The sequence below is a fragment of the Lagopus muta genome, chromosome 5 (assembly GCF_023343835.1).
Source record: "Lagopus muta isolate bLagMut1 chromosome 5, bLagMut1 primary, whole genome shotgun sequence".
Classification (NCBI taxonomy): domain Eukaryota; kingdom Metazoa; phylum Chordata; class Aves; order Galliformes; family Phasianidae; genus Lagopus; species Lagopus muta.
Window position 1 is genome coordinate 15,564,820 of NC_064437.1, and position 26,848 is coordinate 15,591,667.

General features: G+C 39.0%; 1 protein-coding gene across 2 annotated transcripts in view; it reads right to left on the reverse strand.

Annotated features, from left to right (window-relative positions):
• The window catches only part of TGFBR3 (transforming growth factor beta receptor 3), a 117,496-nt gene that overhangs the window by 71,745 nt on the left and 18,903 nt on the right, over positions 1-26,848 (reverse strand). For both annotated transcript variants that reach the window (XM_048944777.1, XM_048944776.1), the window contains one exon: positions 26,266-26,439. In XM_048944777.1, coding sequence (XP_048800734.1) covers positions 26,266-26,341 — 76 coding nt within the window. In that variant the 5' untranslated portion in view covers positions 26,342-26,439. The remainder of the gene's footprint in view (positions 1-26,265; positions 26,440-26,848) is intronic.

Below are 26,848 nucleotides of genomic sequence, written 5' to 3' on the forward strand. Positions count from 1 at the left end.
GTTCTAAGAAAGTAGCAGAAAAGGGAGTAAACACGACATAGGGGAGTACACAGTAAGTGGCAAAGTAGGATGATACAACCTAAGACTCGCTAAGAGCTATGATGGATTTTATTCGAATAATAAATGCTAATGTACTTTCTGTTGTATTTCCATGGAGATTTCTATATTGCTGAAAAGCGTGATTAACTCCTGAAAATTACATGAATCTCTGCTGTGGGTTCAAAAGCACGTTAGCATGGTTCCCATATGTCATACAAGAGGACACAAGACACACCAATGGTATATAACACTCCTCAGTAGAACAATAGATTTAACCTAATTAATTTTTGAATGTGGCAATGACACACATCTAGTCATTATAAATAAAGACAAAAAATCCAAATCCAGACTTGAGAAACACCAGGGATTTCTGTGCTGTCAGGTACAAAGCAATATAAATGACTGCAGATCTTGCTAGAATTCATCACTTTAACACTGAAAAGCAAGCCCTAGAGGAGGCTAGCTATCAGAGCAGTGATTTCAGTATGCCCAAATGCCAGACTTCTGCAGAAGCTCTTTTGGAGAAGGTTAATTTAAGAGCTTTTCTTATATTAACTAGTCACAGTGACAACTGGGACAAGAAGGAAAGAAGAGACAGGATCCTCAAACCTAGTTTTGAGTGACAGCAAAGTTCTGAAAAACAAGAGGACTAAAAGTCATTTTCTCCAGAACTGAAAAGCATAAAATTCATTGCAGAGCACCTAAGCAAGCTTAGTAATAATTTCTTCCTAAAACCTTTACCACTCAGTCCAACATCATTGTGTTTTGACACCATTAGATACATGCTAAGGGCTGAGGAACTACTAGAAAGGCTTGTCATTCATCCCAAAACTTTCCAGTAGAGCTAGGCAAAAACACTGAAAAACAATTAATTGCTGGCAAGTTTAATAGAATCACAACACAAATACCCAAAAGAGTCCCATCTCAACAAATGAGATCTCTCTGAGGATCTACAGAATTACTGGTCATGGAAGTGGCCCCATTTGCCACCATCTCATTTGCTAGATAGCCAACAAAGCCTTGACATTCAGTTGCCCAAAGAGCTAATAAATGATAAACAAATAAAGATAGAGGCATTGTACTGAAAACACAAAGACAGAATAGCTGTAGTACATAAAGCTTGATAAGCCTCCCTTCACATCCTTAGCTTTCAGGGAGTTGCTTGTTTTTTGCTTGTTTTGTTTTTGTGGTTTTTTTTTTTTTTTTTTTTTTTACTGCTATATCTAGTATTGGCTTCTTGTCAGAAAAAAAAAAAAGGCATTTTTGATGGTGGAACTAGTTTTGATTGAATTACTACAAGGACAAATGGAAAAGGTTTAAAATTACAATGGAAAGGTTCATGGACAAATTGTGGCCATTTCTGAAAGAAAAAATCAAAAGAAAAAAGAGCTGCAAATGGGTTTGTAGAGGGTCTCAAAAACCTCAGGCTCCACATGTATCTATTTAAATTAGGGAGCTATAAAACTTGAACTGAGAAGAAAAGTATATCCTTAAGAAATATTCAATACAGATGGCAACATTTCGTTGTAGATGGAGTTAAAAACATACAAACAATATTAAAAACATGTGCAGAAACAGAGGTTCCCCATTCCAAAGCTCAAAGCCTGCTAATCTTCAGAAACTCCATTTCATGCACTCTTGCTCTTTCCCTCTTCCTCCAAAGGAAAAGAAAACTATCTCCTGGAAGATAACATTCCAACTTAACACTGACTTCTAATGCAAAAGCTACATGAAATCAGAATTTTGCTCTGTGTGTTCTTAACTCACAATTATTACTCCAGAATTAATTGCCATTTCATTATCAGCAATTCTGTTCCAGACACATTCCGCATTTGGGCCCAACATTTCAATATAACAACATACTGAATTTCTCCACCTGCGACGTATTTTGATCCTTTATTTTCCTGCAGTTTTTCTAGACATTTCTGTTATGCATAACAAAGTCTATCTAGCATCTTCTGTTTGCCCATTCTGAGTCACTCAGATCTACAGATGACAGATCCCATACCATTTTGGGGTTGCAGTTATGCTTGGTATACACTCCAGCAGCTGTTTTTTTTGTTTGTTTGTTTTTTACTTTTACATCTCTCTAGAGAACGTAATGAAAAAAAATCTCCTTTCCTGTTGCTGGTAGGTACTGGTAAAAGCATGAGGCTCATCTCCCTGTTGCAGCAGGGGTGACCAAGCCTCACTTGTTACCTGCGTGGATCTCACGTTTTTCCCATGATGTAAAATTTCAAATTGCATCTTGCAAGCAATAAATACTTCCTTCTTCTTTCAAACATAAGCACCTAACAACATTTTGTCCTTATAAGGATGTAAAATTAATGCACATTAAATTGGAGAAGTTAACTATTTAATCAAACTCAACTTCTGTAGCAATGTACTGCTGCTACTTAAGAAAGCAGAATTGTACCTAAATAATTAAAGTATCCATTTTATGAAAAATGTAAATGACATTCAAATTTATAAAGCAAAACTCATTTCGATAATTGCACAAGCAAGGCGAGGGTAGCTGATGTCAATACATCAGTATCTTGTTTACTAAATAAAACCCTAAGTGTCTAAATAAGACACATATTAAGCTAATTAAATAGAAAATGCAAAGATTGAAAAGTCTATTTGGTTTAACATCTGCCGAGCAGAATTTTAAGACATTCCAGTGCATGAGACATGATCTTCGAAAACAAACATCTGTACCTAAAAAACAAAGAAGTCTTTCAAAGCAGATGTACTGCAGCACGTAAAGTATCACTGTAATCAATGAGCTGCATTTTCTGTAACTTCTACTGCACTTATTCCTGACCAAAGTACTGTCAGAGCCCTAACTTCTCTTGAGATCTGCAACAAAACACTGCTTATAGGATCTATTCTCAAGTATTTTTCCACGCTTAATGCACACGCAGTCTCATACACATGCTCTCCCTCTCTTTCATCCCTTCACCCAAGTATTTGGAAAACACACTGCTAATATAAGACCATCTTTTAATCTGTATAAATAGAACAGCATGGATGTGTCGATATTTGTTTAAATAAACCTTGGAAATACATTTTTTGTTTTCCATGCCAAATAGTTCACCACTGTTTCAGATAGGGTTGCTGACTTTTTCCCGTAGTTATCCTCGAGCAGCAGAAAAGAGACAAGTTTTCAGCAAACAAATACAAATGAAAAATACAAATATAGGTGATACTTTTACACAAACCTCAGGTCCCATGGAGCCCCTGTCCTTTTCCCAAAAGCTGCAAAAATTAATCAAGTGTGGTTTCCCTCCAGACACATCCGTATTTCAGAAAAGCATGAATTCCATCAATACTTGTATCAAGATACAAAACCTAAACTGCAAGAAAATATTACATCTCAACAAGCTGAACGGAAAAATCAAATGTAGCATTCAGTTTCATCAATTTTAATTAATCAAGTTGTCTCCAGAACCATTATTAAAAAAAGATGAAGAAGAAATGAGTAAACAAAACCATTTCTAGCATTCCTTGCTCTTTATTTCAAACAACATGTAAGGTTTTGTTGTTGTGAAAGTCTCTTTCCCCAGAGATAGCCCATAAATTGTCACAGACTTATCCCTTCTTACTGTATAAAGGATAGGAAGTTGCATGGAAACAATGAATGGAAGTACACTTTTTTTTTTTTTTTTTGTAAATCAGACAACTACAGGAAGCATTTGGCTTGGTTTACATTAGAGCTCCATACTGGGGCCAAAAGGAAAACACCTATGAAACTAAATGCCTGCTTAGAGCAAAAACAGGTTTCAAAACCATTATATTTTTAATGAATCGGTATAGAAACTCCTCAAACCATCCTACTCACATTGCTATTGTTATCGAAATCCTGAAAATGAGTAAATTAAACATAACAGAGATGGGAATTCCAGACTTTAAAAAGTCAGTTTCAAGAAAAAGAATCTTACTTTTATGATCAGCCACACAGGAATTCATGCATCATCAGATACCACGCACGAACACACATGAAATCCTAGATCAGACCTCAGTGGTCTCTGCTCACCCAAGAAAACAAGTCTTCTGAGTCTCCCTTTCTCAGCCAAATTGCAAATTTGGCAATATTTATACAATATTTAAATTGCAAATATATATTTCCGTTCTTTGTATGCTTTTAAAAAACACTGATACAAGTTCTAATGACTTTCAAACCAAGACAAATGCTGAATTATGCAAGAAACTGACAATAAAATTCATGTCATTACCACTGGGTGTGATCTTGCTTTGATACTACAACATGGGAGGAGCAGAGGAATTACCTTTGTGTGATGAACCAGTCATCTATATAATTTGGTATCTGATCGCAGGTAGCATCGAGAGTATCACAAAGTACAAAGGTATCAAAATACACAACAATAGTAAGATCACAGAACGTATTCACTTGCTGTGAAGGTGAGGAAGGATTTTGTTTTGTTTTGTTTTCTTCTTTAAATTCAGATCAGAATGTCTTCAAAAACCTTGTGACACTTTTTCATAAACGCAAGTAGTCACACTCTTCATGCCTACCTGCTTCAATTTGGAACTACATACACAGCTCTTCTTTTGCTCAAAAATATGTGGCCCTATATCGGTTGTCTAAGAGACAATACCATGCAGTGAAAGGAGTTTATTATGTCCAAAGCTTTATCTAATGGCTGACAAGAGCCACCTCAAGAATATCAGGAAAGATTAAAGGAGGGCCTCAGAAACAGCAAAAGCCAGAGGGAAGAAAAAAAAAAAAACAAAACCACACAGGCTTGGGGGAAGACTGCTCCATAGCTTTAAGAACACCAGCCCTTTTCTAATTAAAAATAACAAGATTGTGAGTTCAGTTGAAGGCTGAATTCCTACAGCTGACCCTTAAAGGATGTGTTCAGTATCACTAAACGTCTCACTGCACAAACCTTGAAAACTGATCCATGTCATGAGCTCAAGGAAAACAAATCCTCTCCTCCTCAAAATAGTTAAAGTTTCTTTCTCTTATTGGAGGTGAAAGACTAAAAAAAGCACAAGAGGCAACTGTACTCTTCCTCAGCTCAACCTCTGTGTTAGGATCAGCAAATAAATCAGTCATGGAATACGCCCTGCTACACTTTTCAGATTCAGGCAGTTTATTTCATTTTCCAGCTTGTTTTTAATTAGGAAGGGCTTTGTACTTAAAATTGTTCAAGGGTCAGTGCCTAAAGGAGAGCATACAACAGTGTTGAGGAATGTCCATAAAGGAACATCCTTGCTTTATCCTGAACTTGAGGACAGGATCGTCTTGGCAGGGGAACACAGCATCCCCACAAATGCCAGAAAGCTAAATACTGGCAGACATTTCTGTGAGTTCCACAAGACCGCTCAGACAAGGTGGCTGGACCACGTTTCAAGCTGGTTGAGGTGGTTCACACCACAGCTGAATCTCCAGCAAAGGCAACAAATGTAACAGAGCAGCGCTCCTACAGCCATGGTCCACAGGTCTCTGATGGCTCAGACGCTCCTAAGTGGTCTGGATAGCTACATTTTCTTTATCCCAGTTCTTTATCCCATTTGACAGCTGAGGTAAGTAATGCAAAATTCTGAGGGTCGGCTTCTCCACACTCTAAAAACCTTTGAAATCATATAACTGGGATATACACCCAGATACTATTGCAAGAGACAACCCCCCCTCACACCCACAAGCAGAACATGAAGACTTATGAACAGAAGTCAATCAGAACAGCTTTCAGTCAGCATCAACAATAAAAAAACCAAAGTTTTATAGCTATATATACAGATATTTTGAGACCTTTAGGTAAATTCGGTGTTGAGGAATGTGACACAAAATAGCACAGTGCGCAGCAGGCCAGAGATAGCCCAAATACAGACCATGAAGTCGTCTTTCTATGAGTTGAGTACCTGACATGCCTCAACCTCTTTTTTTTTTTTTTCCCCCCTAGCAGCTCAAAAGAATCACTAGAAATTCCAAAAATACAAGAAAAGCTTAGAGCAAAGAAAAATATATGCAGACACATTCTAGAGTATGGTGAACAACAGATCTAACTCAGGTGACTGGAAGCATTTATCTTCTGTTTCCACGTATGTCAGTTTTTCCTCAAAAATCTCTCCCACAGTGACATTTTTGTTTAAAATAATTAAAAACCCCTCATTACCTTAGCTTTCAAGCTTCTTTGTAAATGCATACATAATACCATAAATCACACATACACCTAATTATCTTAAGCTAAACAGGAAGGTTCTATGTTAAAACAATTCTGTGGGCATCTGACAATGCTTATAAAGAACAGTATCAGGTAACATCTTTGAAAGCTCTTTTTCCTCTTGTTCTCCAAAGTCCACATGCTACAATCTTTAAAATAGGACTTCAATACTTACTACCAAAAGCAAAATTCAATTTCCTGCTGTGAGACAAGGTCAGATACAGAAAGATTTTAACCCTCAACAAGACAAACAAACCATTGCAAGAACAAAAAAGGAAGGTCTACTGAAACTTGCAGCTGCATTTTCTGTTTAAACCAGAAGCACCATTAAAGCAGAGACACAAACTACCTTAAAGTTACCATGGCAATAGCTCTTATCCATGCTGCTTACCATTGCGCCCTAATCCCTATAGTCATCATTTTTTAACTAGGTGAGCACAAACTGTGTTGGCTGGTTGCAGCCATGATGGCCCACACAGATCAGCAAAACCATGAAGACTCTTCAAGACAGCAAACAGCAGGGATTTGGCTTAGTATATTCAAAAGCACATAAAACAGCAAACTCCAGACATCCACTTAAAAGGATGACCCTCACACAGTTTTAGTAACGAAAAATAGGGCCTGTGCTTTCATGTGCTGTACAGTTATTGTCATCTTTTATAACTACTCTTAACTTGTGCTTGATATTCAAAAATCTAATCTATTTCTCCTTGAGGTGAAAAGTCAGAAGACAGACACTAAGAAAAAAAAAAAAGAAAAAAAAGCAACTGTCTGCAGAAATCACAATATTTCTTTGTGCGTTTGTGCCCTGGACGTGGAAGCCCTTGCACCACACATCCCATGGGCAGGTGAGGGAAGAAGCACAGCAGCTTAGCTGCACAACCGGGTGAAGTCAGAGGCGGATGCAGCAGCTGGGAACCATGAGCTGGAGCAAAGGTATGAGCTGAGCCATGCCAGGCCCTGATGCAGGACAGCTGGTTGGTGCATGGCAAATGCTGGGCTTGGCATCCAGGTGCAGATAAATGAGGAAGGCTCTGTGCCTCTCCTACACAGGATGCTCCTCCATTTGCATGGGATGAGAGGGACAGACTCTAATGAGCAAGTCACTCATGATGGCAGATCTGACAGATCTGTACATATATAGCTACTGGTAGAGGAACACAAAACCACTGAAACTTAAAGCTACAGGTTTACAAGACATGATGAATCATCCAACATCTCACCATAGCCAAAACCAGCATGTCTCACTCCCTCCATCTCTTCTTCCCACCAACACTTCCAGCACCTTAAGCCCATTTTGATGCTCAGACCCACTTTCTACAGGAGCTGATTCAATGCACTAATATTAAAGGAAACTAACCTAGCAATGAAGGGACTAAGCAGGCTTCCATTAGGTTCTAGTGCACAGAATGGCAGGGAGGAAGGCTCAAGGAGCACATAGGCTAGTTTCCTCTGAGGGCAGGAGGCTGGTGTACAACCCTGGATCACAAGTAGCAAGGCCTGTTCTCTCTGGGCAGCAGGCAGCCAAGCCAGTACATTCGAAAGCACATGCGAAACCACAGACTGAATGCAAAAAAGACCTTCCTAGAAAGAAGAGGAGGAGTTTATAAGACCTGCTGACTGGGCAAATACATTTTCCTTCCAGTCCCCGATCAGCACACAACACTACTGTCAAAAGCCCCCATGTGTTTGCACTTTGCAGTTTTGACTAAATCATTTCAATGGAGAATACAATTAACCACAGTTTAGCACATGCCTTGATTACTAAATGGGATTCATGCAAAGGATTGCAAAGGTTTATGATGTCAGTGTGATAGCTTTGGAGAATATATATTTTGAATAAAAATACAGTGGAAATGAGAGCAGTCAAACTTAAGTCATTTGATGTTGTTTGTTCCACTTTTAAAAAACACACAGGAGACTTCTGGTTTTGAGCATGAAAGCTTTTCCTGAAGTGATGTGCACTTTCTTCACCATTACTAAGTTCACCCTTTACAAGGGCAGGACACTGTAGTCATGAGCCAAGGCTGCTACTGCTTCCCTCCCCAGCCTTCCTGCAAGCCCACTGTTAGCATCTCAGACAGACAGTGAGGCTGGGGCTGCCGCCTCCTTCGGGGGTAACTACAGCACCTTTCAGCATGTTCCTCTCCTCCTCATTTCCTGCCTTAAGCTCCTGAAAGCAGCTTGAAACTACACTGTGAAGATCATTGTAGATGTAGCAGTAATAGATCAGATGTGGGAGAAGAATGAAATTTTATTCTAGTAAATGAATATTTTGTAACTTCAGTCATTCAGATATTTTGGATCCCATGGCACAGCCCTTCTGATACCATAAAATTACTTACTCTTGTAGGAGTAACCTAACACACTGTATTCAGACAATTTTTTGAGGAGACTGAAGGCACTGTCAGATCCCTCCATCTCATCAGCCTCTAGTCAAAGCTAGTTCTACCTGCAGCTTTCATGGAGGTGGGAAGGGGGTGGGTGCTATTAAAAATAAGCTAAAAATGAGGATCAGACCATTATAATCACTGTTCTGATTAAACAGAACACGAGTTAACTCTGGTTCACACATTTTAATAATTACCACACTATTGTTACAGCAGTTTTTAATATGACAAAATGCATGATTTTGAGATGACAGATTTTAAAACTACTGCACGTCTCTGTATCGGCACATCACCTGCATCTCAATGTCTGCACACCTTCTGCCTGATGGCCTGTAGGCTCACGCTAAAGTGAGTCAGCCTGCAGCACACAGAGGCAGTCAGTCAGAGCCAGCATACACAGGCCAGAAAGTCTCAATCATCAGCACAGAATTAGAATGACAGAAGTCACATCCATTTCCACTCTTCATTTTTACAGTGCAAGATTATTTGATACAGTTTGCTTGGTATAATATCTAAATGCATGGTTTTTTTCTGATATTCTTCTGCTGCTTCTATAAAACTGTCAATATTCAGATAATTAAATAAATAGTTCTGCTCTTAAAGCCAACTGTTTTTGGATCATAGCTAAGTAAAGTAGAAACTGTCTTTGTTTTTTCCTTCCAGAACAGGAAAAAGCTGAACCTTGTCCTCTAATAAGGCTGATTCAACAGGATGAGTGGAATACAAGCACAGAGGTCAAGTGGCCTTAGAAATCCCTCCTCTGATCCTCCACACGAAGGGGTTGGCAGAAGCCACAGCAGTAATACCTGAACATTAACAAGCTCAGTGTTTGCACCACACTCTGACAACAGGCTCTGTGTAAAATGTGATGTTACATATTAAGCACAGTTCCCAACCTAATACTCAAATGTGAAAAACAACCAACCCTCCTCTAGTCCACACAAGCCATTTCACCAGAATTCAGCATTGCCATAATTACCATAAAACAAGATGCTCTGAACCAAAAATTCCAGGTCAATCTATAAGACCGCAAAAAGCTTTTTTTTTTTTTTTCAGAATGGTTTCTCTCAGTGATTCAGGGATCTGAAACTTTTGAAATGTTTCATCCCGGCAAAACAAATGCAGGTTTTCTAAATACATAACTATCATTTGAAGAGCAGCTTCACATGTAAGACAAACAGTACGCACTAGCTTGACATAGTGGCCATATTTTCCCCTTTTATAATCTGTTAGCATTACTACCATTAATTTATAAGGCAAAAGAAATTTAGCAGTTCAAAGAGTGAGTTTGTCCTTAGGCAAATTACTCAGTGGCTTTTAAATGAAATCTCAGACTAACTCTATTTACCTAACACACCATGTTCTCTTCGAATGCTTTATGTTAAAAACACCACATAAGAGTTAATCATATCTTACTTAAAAAAAAAAAAAAAAAAAAAAAAAAAAAAAGGAAACAAAACTTAAAAAAAAAAAAACAAAAAAAAAAAACACAAAAACCCACACACATCCAAAAAACAGGCATCATGGAAGAGAAACTGAAGATGTGAGTATGCAACCATAGAATTCCCGGCCAGAGTTCTGCAATAGTTTGCAAGTCACAGGCCCTGCCCGGTCTTCTACTCCTTTGAACATTGCAGTGCAGCCACAAAGTACAAAACCCCAACAAATTGAAAGCAACAGACTCACTGACTCTACTGAAATCAAAATCTCAGTATGATTTAAGGAAAATCTGAACTGGGAAGTTATTCCTTAACATTTACCAAGAGGACAAAGAGGCTCGCCATTCCTCTTCCACCAAGCTTCTCCCTTCTTTTCTTTCCACTCAAATCCTCTATCTACTTCCTTGAGCTACTACAATAAAAGTTGATAAAAGCAAATTTATTGGCTCATATCATCAGCTACACCCTGCTACATATTCAAGAGCACCTTTAGCAGTCTTTGCTTTCTACTTTTTTCATGATAACCTCTTTGGGGCAAGTATCACTTGGACCTCAGCAAAAAGATAGGCATTCTGTCTCTTGATCTGCAAGCATCCAAGCACAGCTATTCCTATCTGCATAAACAACATGTATCACCAGGTCATCACAACAGAAGCCCATGCTGCAGGAAGACAAGTGTGATGTGTTTTAACAGACAAGTGTTATCTCGTTCAACCAGAGACTACTGTGCTTCCAACCAAAGTATAAGCCAACACTATGAACATCATATGAAACCAATTATAGGATTTAAAGAATAAAAGTGATTATATGCACCAAAAAAAAAAAAAAAGCTTAGAAAGCATCCTGAAGCTTTACTGTAGTACTCAACTCAAGGAACTTCTGTTTTAAGGATTTAATACTTTACTACTGAGTTTCAGGCCCCTTGTTAGGCCTAGTCCAGTAGAACCCAGAAAGCTACGAGCAGTATTACCATATTAAAAACTATTTTTTCTTACATCAAGTTATCTGTGATGTTAATTGCATCATATACTTTTTAAAAATTAAACACTAATTAAGATTATGTGAAAATTTCAATTCTTCTTTCCCTGTTCTGAACTGTGAGATTCCTTGGGGGTTTTGTTTTTCTTTTCATTTTTCTTTTTCGGTTTTTTTTTTTTTTTTCCTTTTTTAAATGAGAAGTCCTTTTTGGGGTAGTACACACTATCAAAATCTAGTTGAACAAACAGCTGAAGGTCAGTACCCAGTTGTGCTCATTATCTTATTATATAGCCTAAATGCTGTAATGTGTTTGCTTCCGGGATGTGATAATTAGCTTTGTGCTCCTTTGTTTTTCCACAAAAACGTGGAGATACCGGAATCTTTTAAGGAAACAGTGAATCATTTTGGAAGGCTGTGTGCAGTAAGAGTTGAAGTTACAACCCTTCCTAGATCTTAGAATTTAATGGCCTCAACTTCACAAAGGAAATCTGCTCTCTTGGATCCTGCTTTTAGGAAAACAGCTCCAAGAGAACTATACCAATAAACTGGAATTTTCTGCTGAGGAACATCTCAACATACACAATCAGAAAATGAAAATTCATTCTAAATAAGCCACAAAATCCACAGAAAGACCACATGTTTTCCTTTCCACAGAGGATTAAAATAATGGCAATATACCTGCAGTTTAATCAAGTTAGGGCCAGTAAGTATGTGTACTGTAACCCAGCCAAGTGCTGAAATCATTACCTTAAACCCAGCATATACGCTGAACACTTTAGCAGCACATACTGCCTTCAACTCCCATTGAAATCTGTAGGTCCTTGTGGGGATGCTGGGGTTTTTATTATCTCACAGGGTCAAACTTTTAGTCCTTAATCAGGCAAGAACCCAGATGAGGTCTATGGGAGATTTGCCAGAGAAAAGATTAAACGGAGAGTGAGAAAGGATGACTCTAAACAACTTGGGAGCAGACCTTTATACAAAACAGAGAGCACACATATTGTACAACTGATTCATAGGGAGTGATCTGGCTCACGCAGATTGCAGCCACATGCAAAAGGTTTGGCTGTATATATCCTACATTTGCGTCTCTCATTCGTTGATGAGAAAAAGCAACATCACTGGATGAGCATGGTTTTCATCATCTAAAACGTAAATTTTGATGGAGTGAGTGAACTTTCCCAGTGCTGAGATTTTCAAAAACCATGAAAATAATCATAAAAAAGTTCAACTGTAAAACAAAACACTGATCGGCCTGCCTGATCTTCTCTGCCCTTCACTAGGAATTAAATAAATCCTACAGCAAAACAAAGTCGTTCTCAATGAGCAGGAAATTTTCTTCAATTGAGAAATCTCTCACAAGAGAGTCAGGTATCTTAAACAAATCTCTAATGTCTCTTTCTTTTTCCCTTCTGGTAAAGTTCTGTTTAAAGAGTTTTGTACCAAATGCCCCCGCTCAAGTGTCTTCTACCCAGGAAAAAGTCAAGTCCTGCTTTTAGAGCCTCTTTCTTTCCTTCCAAAATACAACAAGATTTTATTTCACTCTCATAATTTCTTCCTTTATTAAGCACGTGTCCACTGCTCTGTGCTCTGTAGAGTTCTGACAAGGACATTTAGAGAAACACAGAGATGTGGTTCTGCAAGAGTTAATGGCATTCACATTTTGTTAATGCACCAACCATCTGCTTGTTAACTGTAACCAAAAAGAGCGTGCACATCGCAGTTCACTGTTAAATGCATTTGCAAAACTATTAATAAGTTGAAAATAATTCGAGTCCAAGACACGAGTACAGTAAATACTCCCAGGCCAGCATCAGATACAAAAGCAGAACTGAGCCCCACTCTGAATGAAATCACAATGGCTCTTCACCTCACCAACTCTTACTGGCTTTTACTTTGTTTGTCTTTGAAAAAAGAAATTGAAGAAAGGATGCCCAACATTAAAAGCCTGTACAGGGCACGTGTTGGAATGTCACTGCTGCCTGAAAAAAGAATCTCAGAACCTCAGAGCAGGCTGAAGTTTCAGTAACAGTTACAGAATTGTGTCAAACATCAGTAGAGGTTGGAAAGGACCTCTGGAGATCACCTAGTCCAACCCCCTGCTAAAGCAGGTTCCCTTCCTCTGACCCCATGAATGCTGCAATCCAACTCACTCTAAGGTAAGAGCTCAACATGCCTCACTTCATGCCTCACCTTCATTGCCTTAAGAAGTCCCAGAGCTCCCTCAGCACTGCCAGTGGCGGGGGGGCACAGAGGGGATCCCAGGCATGGTGGGGGTTGTGAACTCAGTCATCTTCTCCAGCAGGAATACCTCCAGATGCTTCCAGAACAACCAAACAAGACAAAAACACAGGCACACTACATTTTGTCACACTGGCCACAGGATAACAGTGAGCTCTAAAGGAGAAACTTTCTTGCCACATTAATTCCCTGGAACTAGATACCTCAGTCTTTTCCATTTCAACAAGGCATACAAGAGACCTACATATGGCGTAAGTAAAGAAAAATCTTACAGTGAAACTTTCAAAGTGACTTGGCATCATGACACTAACTCATGTTTTCAAGTACAATCAGTAAAGTACAGCAATATTTGGAAAACAGTCACTATCCTGGAGCTTACTAGATGTAAAATAACTTTGCAGTGGAGTCAGCAGGCTGTGGGGCCTCACGCATGCTTTGTATGCTTTGAAACAGTCCCCAAGAAAGGTTATTAAACAAGATGACTAATATATCTTCCCGTCAGACAAGACACACTTAAAAACTGTCACCAAGTCAGCGCGTGGTAGTGGCAGTTTGTACCACGAAATTTGAAATCTGTTTTGCTGGAATTGGTCAGAGTCTGAAGGTGGTCCTTGCTATGCATCTCATGTACCCAGATTATTATTTTTAAATTATTACAATTACTTTTGTAGAAGAAAGTAGCATTTAAATGACCCATTTAAATGGATCCATAAGCAGTATTCGTTTTTATTTTGAGGAACAAACAAGAGCTCGTGACCATCTGTCTAACCTGACAGAAGTTGGAAACCATATAAGAGGTAATTTAATACAAAAAAAAAGCAAATAAATGATCCTACACAGGATCTGGTAAAGTTACTGTAAGTCTTCTCATACGGTTCAGTTTCAAAAGGAAAAGCATGCAAATGTCAATGCTATTGGTGGTACAATGGTACATTTCCTTTCCATAATACATCAAATTTCACTGTTGAAAACTATATTACGATGGCAAATCCTTCTTGCAGACATAGTTACATTGATCACATGAATTTTTAAAAAGCATCTGTCATTTCTACTTGTACTTTTAGGGTAAATGGTGTAGCTATGCCAGCTACATTTTTTTTTGCCACATGCTTCATTTTTGGCAGGGAATGCTTTACTTAAGAGTTGATGACTAACTGCCACCAGGTGAACCACAGATCAACAGATACTCAAAAGACTTTGACAAAACTTTGATACCACACTTCTGTAAGAGGAAATTCTGTTTTGATCTAGAACAAACATAGGCTGCTAAAGAAAAGGGAGGCCCCAGGGAGGCCCCCCCTGCTCTGGCCACCCACTGTCAAGGGTGCTCCTGTGTTTGCACTAGCAATCATGATGGTGCAGGGAAAACAAACAACGCTTCTGGGGCTTCAAAAGCTCTCACACGAGCAATGGGAGCCAGGCTGAAACTTGTCCTTCCTATCAGAGGTCCAGTGGTAAAACTTATATCCACTTCCATGAAGTTAAGACCCATTATTTTATGAAAATTTTGTAAGATTCATAGAGATTTTCTGCTCATGCAGTCCACAGGCAATCCTAACATTATATCACTGGAAGAGAAATTACTTGGTCAAGTGTAAGCTTGACTGCATAACTGCTTGGAAAAAAATATATATCCCTGCCAATCAACTGAGGAGTGGTATCAACATTTTCTAATGGGACACCAATGACTTCAGATACAAACAACCAAAGAAATAATCATCACAGTATGTGATTTCAGTAAGGCCAACACAGACCAAACTCGTAGTAAGAGTTAAACAAGGGAGCCCAGTTCTGTAGCCCCAATGCTCTCAGCCCTACTACCAGCCTCATAAGATTGGCTGGAAAAGAACAAAGCTCTTCTCGTGCACAAATTACCTTTTTGGATAATAAGGCTACAGCAACAAAACAAACTCAGAAATAAAGCATGGACTTGTATTCTCATTTACCAGTAATTTTACTGCACTTAGTTCCAAAAGTAATGCCTCCTATTTGTACCCAAGGAAACTACAACAAATACAAAGAGCATAATAACAATATTTGATAGAGCAAATTCTCAGCTACAAAACACTTTCCCAACACAGCCACTACCACTAGTTATGCATCATCACCAGCAATTAAGAAATGTCTGCAGGCTGCACTCATAAACAGGCTCATTCAGCAAGCAGCAATGAATGTCAGCGGGTGCCATTTTTTATGGAGGGAGGAATCCAGTGACATATCTTTACTCCATCTACACTTCCATGTCAGATACCAATTTGACAAAGTGCCCCTCTGTCACATGGCAACAAAATGTAATGAAATATCGGTGGGAAGGTTGATCCACTACTCACCGACATTCATCTCTGGCCCTGGGAGCTAACACCATAAAATGGTAGGCACTACTTTCAGAGCAGCCCTTGTACAGTCAGTAACAGTTTAGTTAACCACCTAAAACAGTTGACTGCAGTTTTCATGCACCCATAAGTGCAAAGAGAGACCACACATAATCCACAAACACATAACTAAACTGTTGTTTAAGAAGCCTGTACCAGTTGCTGTATATATGTATTAGGGACTTTACAAAGGCATCAAATGCTAATTAGTGTTGGGATCACACTAAATGAGAAAACAGACATCTTAGATACAGACAGATACAGTCAGGTATTAGACACAGGAGGAAGAACATACTCCAGGGAAGAGAGAAACAAAGCATAGCACCCATTGCAGTCATAGAGTCCCATTGAAAGGAAGTAATTACGCGCGTCTTGCACAACAGCCCTTGCACTTGCAGCCCTTGCAGGTTTCTACTAAATCTCTAATTCTACTGGTGATGTACAGCACAGAAAGTGTAACTAGAAGTCGATAAGGAGAAAAATCCAGCAGACATATGCATTGCAAATAGAGGAAGAATATCAAAGGACTTCTGACTAGGACAGCTGTGTTCATACTGCCTCAGGAAACAAACTCTAGGATTAAGAAGAAAGATGACCTGTGCTACACTGCTCTAAATTTTATGCCATTTATGCATATAACATTATCCTAGAGTCATAATGTCATATGACCATATCTGTAGCAGAAACTTACTGCCTGGTTTAGAGCAAGATTAAAGGGCAGAAGATACAGCAACCGTGCAGGCAACAATGATGTGAAAGCAATCTTTCCTGTCACAGTAGCTCATAGCCCATAAAGGAGTAATCTGAATTCCCAGAGAAGTATTCCAGCAAGGAACCCCACCAATGAGCACAGGGATGTCAACATAACAGGCTGGCATAGAGGAATAATAAGAGATGAAAAACAATTGCACCCCTTCTACTGGATTGGAATGTCTCCAGTTTCAAAAAATAATTGAAAGCAATTGGAACATGGAGAGAAGGTAGGTACCAGAACTGTACCTACACTGAGTGACTGAGTTAATTCAGTCAACTACATCAAAACAAAGCGTTTTATCTATTGCACTGATAAATCCAGTCCACTAGGCCAAAAAGCATTGATTCATTGTTCAAAAAAATGTTCCCTTACGAACCCAGATTTCATTCTGCTTTTTCACTGAGCAATCTCATCAAATCATAGACATACAACATAAGCACTTGACCTAAAGAAAACATCTTAGGTGCATTATTATTTCCCTAGAGAGAAGGAAACTACATTCTAGGACTCCTTGAGGCCAGAAAAAAAATGAAAAGAAAAAAAAAAAAAAAAAAAGATTTCTTAGCAATCTCTTTATCTGAAATCTCAAACAGCTTTTGGCTGAATACTTTTATATAGTCATTCTATGGTGCTAAAACAAACAGAAAAATTAGCTGTTCAGAAGTTTTTTCCCTGCATATAGGAAGATTTTAATAACACCATTAAACAGCTCAATGCTCAGAACAGTTTCATTAGAATTCTTTTCTCCTGAAACATACTAATAAAATTAAAGTTCAGCCTGGTAGTCATAGTGCTGACTTACAAGCTTCTTGCTGCAAATGTAGCTTTAATATGCTGTAAATGTAATGAAGACCAAAATGTCAGTAACTTTCATTTTTAGAACGATTTTACTTGAAATCCATCATCCCAGACTGCCTTAAATGTCAATTTATTTTTTTTAAAAAAAGCCTCTAGAAAATTTACCAGCAACAGAATAGGGTATTTTTCTGAACAGTTTTTTTTTTTCCTGCTACTGATATGAAACATTCCTTAGTCTGAGTAATTCAGTAATATGGTTGAGTTTTTTGTTGTTTGCTATTTCAGTTGTGTTTTTGCCTGTTACAGAAAGTATTACTAAAGTCATCTAGCTAGCCTTCTAACAAGAGTCACTTGTGAAGCATTTACTCAGGTATTATCGCTCAGGCAATTGTAATCTTCTCTTAAAAAAAAAATTCTTCAGAGAGTCCTTCTCGTGATGCATATTTTAGCTCTCTTACTTCCACCCATGATGATACATGTTATCAAAAAGATCAAATATTAGCACTGAGGGAAGGAAAAGTACTACTTCAGTAAGAAAAACAGCTACTACTAGGCTAGTTCCAGAAAGCAGCCGAGACAAGTAATACCCACAGTAATCTCTAAAGAGCTTTCTTGCCTTTATCAAACACTTGTTACTTTTTCAGCTTAAAGGTGAAAATATCCCATAGAAAAATAATTGCAGATTTGAATTCTTAGTATTATGATAGGAAATTTTGCTACTGATCTAGCATTCCAAAGCAGGAGGTGTGGAAAACTAGCAACCTTTTAAAGAATATGTAACTAACAAATCACCTCCAAAGAGGTAGAGTGCCTTAACACAAGAAACTGAAGCCACATATTGAATTTCCAACACGTAACTCAAACTACACATGGATGTCCCACCTGCTGTTGCAATCTTTCCTCTAATGATGCAAGACTCATATTTCACCTGAAAACCTTTTTCCCTTCAGCAAAGCAAGAGTGGTCTCACATTTCCCCCATCCACTTGATTTAAGTGTGACTTGTTCTCCTTCCCATAAAAATGATTGATTCTCTTTTTAAATAAGAGTTGGAATGGCAGAAGAAGAAGAAAGAAAAAAGCAGCAGCTCAATCAGTTAAGACACTCCTCAGAATATTATAACTAATTTATGGCTTGCCAAAACTTCAACCAGCCTGCTCCTTATCTGAGATCAGAGAGAACTTCTGCAGTTCAGCATCCATTAGTCTAAACACAAGCAAGAAAGGCAAAAATTTTGACATAACTTTAAATAAAGGCTTTGTAATTTTCATGCTCCAAAAAAGGGCATGGGGAGGTTTTGAAGAATTAATAAGATAACTGCAGTTGGGACCAATGTGATCCAAGCGCTTGAAAGCTATGATGTTAGTCCTTTAAACAGTCCTGCATGGAAGAAGACAGGACAGAACACATCTGTTTTAAGTACCAAGAGACTAAGACCAGGAGATGAAATAACTCATGGCAAGATCACAGAGAAAGTCACTAATCCAAATATAAGCCTTTCATCTTCAGTCAAGAGCCAGGGCTTGTGGATGACTCCTATGCCTTCAATCCACCTGTGGCCACCAGAACTAGGGGCTGCACAAGAAACGTAATAAGCCAGCAGCCCAGCAAACTCAGACCCTGCCCATGGCCAAGGACAGCCTGCAGCCAGAGGGAATTGCACTGACCGCCTACAGTACACACCCCGCCCTCTCTCAAGGGTCCTGCAGACACAGGCATTTGCATTTAGTCACCACGAAGGAGGAACACGTGCACACCAAATCACACAGGGCAGCTGCATGTTGGCTACATGAAAAGCACACGTCAGTCCTAGGGCAGAAGTCTCCACCTCAGCCCTCAGCCTGGGCCTGGGCAGGCACTGCCCTGAGCCATTCCGGGTAGGGCCGCTAACCAAGGCACCAAGCAGCCCAAAAAGTGCCGGTACTTCTCTGCTGGCTGGTCATGTTCCAAGAGCTTCACCACAGAAGCCTGGAGTGAGCCATAAAGCATCCACACCATGATGTCTTTTGCTATCTATCCTATGAGAAACTGCATGAAGCCTCACTCATTTGAGCTCTGAGGGCAAGCAGGCAGCCTGCACATCAAAAGTACCTGACATCGTACAGCAGGGCCACAACAAGGGCATGGAAAGGCAGCTGAGACTGCAGGGTACAGTAGCAGAGGAGAAGTAGATAAAGAGATCCTACCAAAACTCACTGCAAGGCACATGCATCTCCTCACATTCAGCCTCAGTCACATCTGCCTGCTGCCCAGAAGCCAGATATTCAGTGAGCAGTTGTCTGCACCGTGCTGCTTTAATCACAGCTTCTTTGGAGACAGTAAAGCTGTTTCAAAATCATGGCAGTGTAGCTAAAAGCAAAGCAGAGCTCCCGTAATTAACTTCAAACTTTTGGGGGAGCTGGACACAACATCTCAGCTTGTGCATGTCGAGATGCTAACACACATGAAGAAGTGAAGATAAGCACAAAATCAATTATTCACCTGCTTGTGGCAGCACATGTTAAACAAAAATTAATAAACAGTAATAATAAATGCACAGGGAGAAAGAGAGGGGAACAGACAACAAACAAGGAGTGTTTCAGAGTGAAGTAAAACTTGCTGAAAACATAAACAGCAACAAACCTCAAAGATGTTTCCACAGCTTACTGCTGAACGGCTCTGTGTGCTCCTCTATGCGCTATTTCCAATAATGAAGGAATAAATATATTCTCAGGTTCCATCTCTGACAGTTAAAATCCCTTTTTTATTAAATGTCTATTAGTGAGTCCCACAGTGTTGCAGTTGCCAAATAAGGGAACAATAGCTCCATCTTTTACAAAGTACACTCGAAAACATAAAGAAAAGCACACTGTGCTTAAAACAGTTACACTTCACAAAATTATTAAAAACCCTTGCTTTTGTCACCTGGGGTCAAAATTTATCCTTGGTGAAATTCCATTGACAGAGAACAAGCTTACACAAAAGAGGAATCCAACCCAATGCCTCCAGGTAATGAAACACTGCACAGCCTTTGTGCTGGTTTTTTTTTTCTACTCCAAATTCATCTCTCCTCTGACTTATAGCCTGAGGAATTTCAGTTCCTTTTATTATCATTAGCACCAGAGAATAAATGTATTTCTCTTCTGTGAAAAGGAACATACCTGGTCCTTACATTCTCTTCATACAATAGGAAACCAGCATAGAAACAAATATATTTGCATGTGTCAACACAGTTAAGTGGAAAAGTTTATCAAAGAAAATGTGTTCTAGAAACTCAAATTTTCCATGTGAAAGCAACAACTGTGTTTCTAACAGCATATCCTCCCTTTCTTGTTGAGACATCTAGGATCACACTGGGGAATGCTGGGTTTGGAGGCACTACAGTCCTTGAAGCCTGATTTTTCCTGTCTTGTGTCAACAGATAGAAGTCTGTTGTTTGATGTTTGTACATGCCCTGCTTAGTCCAAATTACAGAAGTTATGTTATTCCACAGCAAAAGAAAAAACCAAGCACAAAAAAAAGTGAAGGTAAGCAGATTCAAGAGAACTCTGGGGTGAATAACGTTAAGACCAGCTGAGGTCATTTGATGGGAGAAGAATTTTAAAACAGATATGAAAGAAAATAAAAATGTTTTAAGGATAAATACAAACTAGTTAGAAGGTAAGGAATGAGGTATGTTCCAGAGTACCTATTACTTCAAAGATATGATGGGATCGGGGAACTTCTGTATCTCTCTTTGGTATTCATGTTTTTAGTCAACTAATAAGCCCTTTTCACTTTATCATTGAGATTAAGGGGTTGTGTTATTTTTAAGACAAATGGCAAATGGAGAAGCTAAAACAGCATTAACAAGGGCCTATAATAGAGGAAAGGATATTTAAAGCTCTACAAGCAAAATCCTAAATCCCAATTCCCTTCAGAAAACAGAAGAACTATTTTTAGTGTAGTATTTATAAAATTATTATGTGATGCTTGTAACTTCTTAAAGACTAGTTTCTGTTAAATAAGACATAATAAATCTGCTTGGAAAGACAAGGATTAATGTCATTCAACATACCACACCTTAAAATTTTCTGTATAACTGTTTTTCATCAGTTGAATGCTATCCTCCAGAGATGCTCAGTAATGCTACCATTTGCCTGCATCCATACAAGTACTGCACTAAGGGCTTCATATTTCTTAGAATTCCTTTGACATCATCCAGAGTCAGTTTTAATCAAAGAATGAGACTTTCAAATTCACTTATAAATGTTCTGCTTCAGCAGAGCACTTAGACATACGCTCAGTTGTTTTGCTGAATTGGGACATACCACCCCTCCATGTGGGTGCAGTGTTCAGAAATTCAACTGTTTATAGCTTCAGAGTCTTGCTGATAAAGGAAAAATGCAGCCTGCTGAGTTTCAGCAATTCTGAGGCTGCAATACAGCTCTCTTCTGAAATATATAGCCTTTCTTTGTACCCAGGCACTTCAAGTTTTCCAGAAATTTGTGTTTTTCTGAAGATAAAAATACTATTTAAGCCTAAGCCACAGAGAAATGACACCAGATCTGATTCACTTGAGAGACAGACCGATTACATTAAGAAACTAATGTACACAGGAGTAGATCACCAAACAGCAGAGCTGTCAGTGGTTCCTAATTAGCATTTCTCAGAACTGAGCGATGAGCCCTTCTTAAAGGAGCACAGCTGCTCCCTTCCAGCCCTGCTGGTGCACAGCATGGCAGTGGCACCAGCACAGCACAAGCCAGGTGGCACACAAACCACCTGCTGCTCCTTCAGCTCCTCTGTGAGCATGCATGCCTTTAAACACTCTGAGTCCAACTTCCCTAGCAGACTCGCTCATCCAGATGCTTGAGAGGCAGAAATCACTGGGCAGTGTTTCAAGGTAGAGTTTGGTTATAGCAATAATGAACTAAAGGAAGAGAAAGATAGAGAGTAAAATCCTTATGCATTTGATGTCAAAACTAGTCTGTGCTTTGCTCTAATTCTAGTAATTTGAGATTAAACCTCTGTTCTCATCCTCCTACCAGTTTAAACAAAAAACCCCACACCTCTGGCAACAAATATTTTTAGGGAAAATAAAGCCAGTACATTACATCTGGGAAATATGCAACAAACATTGTCCAAAAGGGAAGGAAATTTGTGTGACTCTTATTTTGTTTCAATCACGTCCTTCACCTTAGAGTGGAAGGACTTTCTATTGCACTTTGAAGACTCCTATATTGCTTTCACAGCTCAAGGTTGAGGGAAATTCCTCTTAAAGTAAACAAAGAAAAGATGCCGTGACAGGGCCTGATTCTTCCTACTGTTATGCTTGCTAATAGGACACCCATCATCACCATACCTAGGGGCACTCCAGACTCAGGAGATCAGCATACAAGCAAATGGCATGTTGAAATTTATGACAACGAAGCACATGCTCTGAACACAAGGTTGCTCATAAGAACAAATACGGAGACAGGAAAAAAAAAGTGAGGGCAACAATATAGTAGAAAAGGAGGGAATGGGGCTGTTGAAAGAAAACCACAAAGGCAGATGTAACAAAAGAAGGAAAATTTATAAGTTTATATAATAGAGGATGGATAAATTGCTCAACATATATCCACTTATAATTCAACTACTACAGTCTCCACTGGCCTGACCACAACAGCATCGCAATGAGACACATCTACAAGGTAAGCAAGGGAACACAAAATATTAGGTGGGTCAGAGGAATGAGAACACGGCCACATGGGCAACTTTTGGTCACATCAGACACCATGGTTGCACTGCTTTGTCCATAGCAGGGACAATTTGTACTACCCAAAGATGTACCTCAGACAGAGCAGACCCACAGTCTGCATCACTCTTCTGTTTCATTGTAAACAGCTAGGCAACAAGATGGAAAAAAGAAAAGAGATCCAAATTTTAAAAAATGCTTCCCACTCTCTCAGTGAAACCTGCATCGTTGAACATCGGGCCCTCAGGCTCTAGGATAGGTACACATTTCAATTTCTCTAAGGCTTTTTATCAAGACATCATGCACCCAACAGCACAAATTTGCTATTAAGTAAATGTTTCAGTCTTTGATCTAAGCTACATTAGGACCACATATTTTTACCCTCGAGACTACAAAGCCAGACTTGCTTATGAAGTTACGCATGGCTGCAGCATGTGCAGTTCTTACAGCCTATGTGAAGTTCCTACTGCAGGTTGCCTGATCTTTGTTTAAGCACACTTCAAAACTCTGACTCCTTCAGACAAGCAGATAGTTTGCCAGCAATTCTCTTCCATTCAGAAGAAAAATTGCAGAGAAATCCAGGTTTTCCTCGCAGTATTTTGCTGTACAACTGAAGCAGCAGAAATATGAGAGGACAAGAAATCAGTGCACAGGGTGGAAGCAGAACAGATCCATATAAGCATTTAGATACATACATCTCAGAAATAAGAGGAAATAGAGAAAAACATTATTTGAATATTTATATAAAACCATTTCCAAAGCAAAAATCAGTGAAGTGTATTCCTTAGTTGATTAGCATGAAGAATAGCAGCCTTTAAGCTCAGGTTTGCATATGCGTCTTTGTGCATCATGACATCTAACTCAGTTTTTGTTGTTGCTGTTGTTTTTTAATGTATATATTTAACACACAACTACTTGAAAAAGCAAAATGAAAAGCAACGGAGATTCTGCCTAGAAGATTCACTGTATCTGAAAAGATAACAAAGCTGAAAATATTAGAAAACGAGAAACAAGATCTTCAATATCAGTGGGGGACTAACAAAATAAAGGTTTGCTCTCCAGTATCAGCCTCACTACTTAAGAAACAAAGAGGAGGCTGGAAAAAGGCTCAATATATAAAAATCAACACCCCAGGGAGGTGGCATGCTGCCCCCTGCCTCCCCCAGGCCTCACCACAGGCATGCAGGGATTTTATTTATACTTCTCAGTTTTATTTATATTTCTTAGTTTTATTTGTAGTATGGGAAGTACTAGTTTGTTAATTATTCAGGCTTGATAAGGGAGAGTTCTGTGCTCTGGTGTTTAACAGCCAAGACTGTGGTACCCTGGCCATCACATTGACAATAGCTCAGTCATTTGCCACTGCTTTTTCCACACTGAAAACACACTGCTTGCTCCCATCCCTGTTTCACTTACAACCACAAACTCTCTCATTTACTTCTGTGACTGTAAAGTTTGTTTACATTAACAGGACTTCATGACTACTACCAGAAAAACATTGCAAAAGCTCTCTTTAAATAACCTTCACAGAGGTGTCCTTCCTCAGTTGTAACAGTATTTGCTTCATCTCAATCTCTACCCCTCCTTCAGCACAATCTATCAGTTCCTTACTGCTTGTATATTACTGTAATCATGGTACATTTTAAATGAACTCATCTTCCTCATTAAGAATTTACTGCAAAATGAAAAAGAACAAAACCAAAACCCACTGAGCAGGCACAGCCAGAAGCCGTGACAGTAGGACTCCCTTCTATCTTCACCCGAACCAACTGACCCCACTACTCCTTCCTTGTCTTCTCCTGTTCCCATGCAGATAGTGGGCAGGATCTCCAGAAGTGAACCAACTTGGAAGCTAGCCCTGCTCAGGGCAGGGGGCTGGACTGTGCTTGGAGAGATCCTTTACAACCAGGAGCATTCTATGAACATTTCATGAACAAGCATTTACTCAGATCCATGGCAATTTGGATTTTGAAACAGCTGTCAATGGAATAAAACACAGAACTTGGAAGTAAAACCAAAAAGAAACAGAAGAGATTGCAAAAGAGAGAGATGCTAAGGTACACTGGATAGTACTGTATAGTAGTACTGTATTTGATAGCACCTTTAAAGTAGTGTTTTTAATTAAAGCTGGCATCAAGCAATCTCAACAATAAAATGTAACCGTGGTTGCTATGAACTAGAACGTAGTTTTTATTTTCTACACTGGTACTTTCCCTTAAAGTAGATTTTTCATGAATTGACAATGACTCTGAGTCACACAAAGTAATCCCTCCTGAGCCAAGATCAGCATTCATACCCTCAGCTCAGGCCACAGACACTCTGACACACCCTGCATTGCTAAAAGTTCATCTGTAATGAAGCTATTGCAAAATGTTAACATCATGTACTATTAAATAATCGAAGTTACTAATGCTGGATGGATGCCTTCAGGAGGTCAGCCCCAGAGAAAGTCCCACAAGGTTTGAGGGCTTGAAACAACATAAATTTCCATGCTGATGGTGAAAGGAAGCCAAATTGTAACATATTTAATTGCTCAGCCACATCTCTTCCAAAGCTGGTCATCTTTTCCACAATGAGGACATCTCAGATTTAAGCAAGCCTTCTGTCCACTGTCCACTTTTCCCACTACCTCATTTTGACTGACTATATATCCACTTGGCTGCTTCTCCAGCGAACCATGCTGTAATCAAACTGGACACATAAGAGGCTTCCCCTTGTAACCACAGGAAGAACTCTGACAAACAAACATACTCAGAAGAATCACTTCAGCACTTGAAGAAACTTGAATATAATCTTGGTACTTGAAGTCTATGGATCTTTCTCATTTATTTGTCACAAGTTATTGCAACATAGAGTTATAAAAACCCCTGCTGAAGACAAGATGCGCAGCAGGCACAATCCCCATAAATGGCAATGCACCTTCCTAGCCCATGAGACCTCCAATAACACCAACTTTTAATAAAAAAGACTTCATTGTCACCATTGACAGTTCATTTTGAAACAGACCAGACAACTGTCAGAAATGACATAGGTGAAGCTTGTCCCATAGGAGAAGATAGATACTTTCAGTGCTCTATTACAATATCCTTCAGGCTTACTGGTCTGGAATTTTTGTCTAATTCCTTTCTACAAACTAAACAATCATAGCGTAATTATAGATTGGAGACCTTGAAGGAAGCACTACGCTGGTATGTATGTTACTACTGCAGTTCTTGAATGGTTTTAATTGGGAAGATAGCTGCATGAACACTCTTATAGAAACAGCATTTCACACACCGTCACACTAGCTGACCTATGTATTTCCAGTGTGAAGTCCTAATTTTGATCATTAATTCCAGATATATACAATAAGTTACACTGAATGATTTACATAACACCACCTACCTGCATCTGCAAAACACAAAATCATCAAAGCAAACACTGGAGTCACACAACTTGAAGACATTGTTGCAAACACCATCTTCTTAAATCAGCTCTTTCTGTAGCTCTTCATGTAGATTTACTTTCTTTGAAAATTGTGGTGTGCTTCGAAATCAGATCTTCCAGACTTCTAATTGCCTACAGTGAGAAGCAAAAAAAAGAACAACACAATATAAATACAACTTACAGAAATGTTACTAGCTATTGAAAATTATCTCTCTTGTAACAAGAGAAATAGAACTCCCTTCCTCAAGAGAGTATTGGAGAAGTGCAGTTCATATTGCCAGACAGTCTGGGCAGTGGTAGCCTAGCACTCCTTCCCCTCTGCACTTGAGCACTTCTTGGCAGTCACTGCTCTTCAGTATCACACATTGTGCAAGTGATGATCTTCTTGGAAGTGAAAACCCAGAGTTCCTTTTGTCAATTAATAATTGTACTGCTGAAGCCTGGAAACAGCATTCAGTCTCAGACAAGTTAACTATTCAAATTCCCTAGGACACTTAAATATTCATTTATTTATCTGTTGCTACCTTTATTATACCAAAAA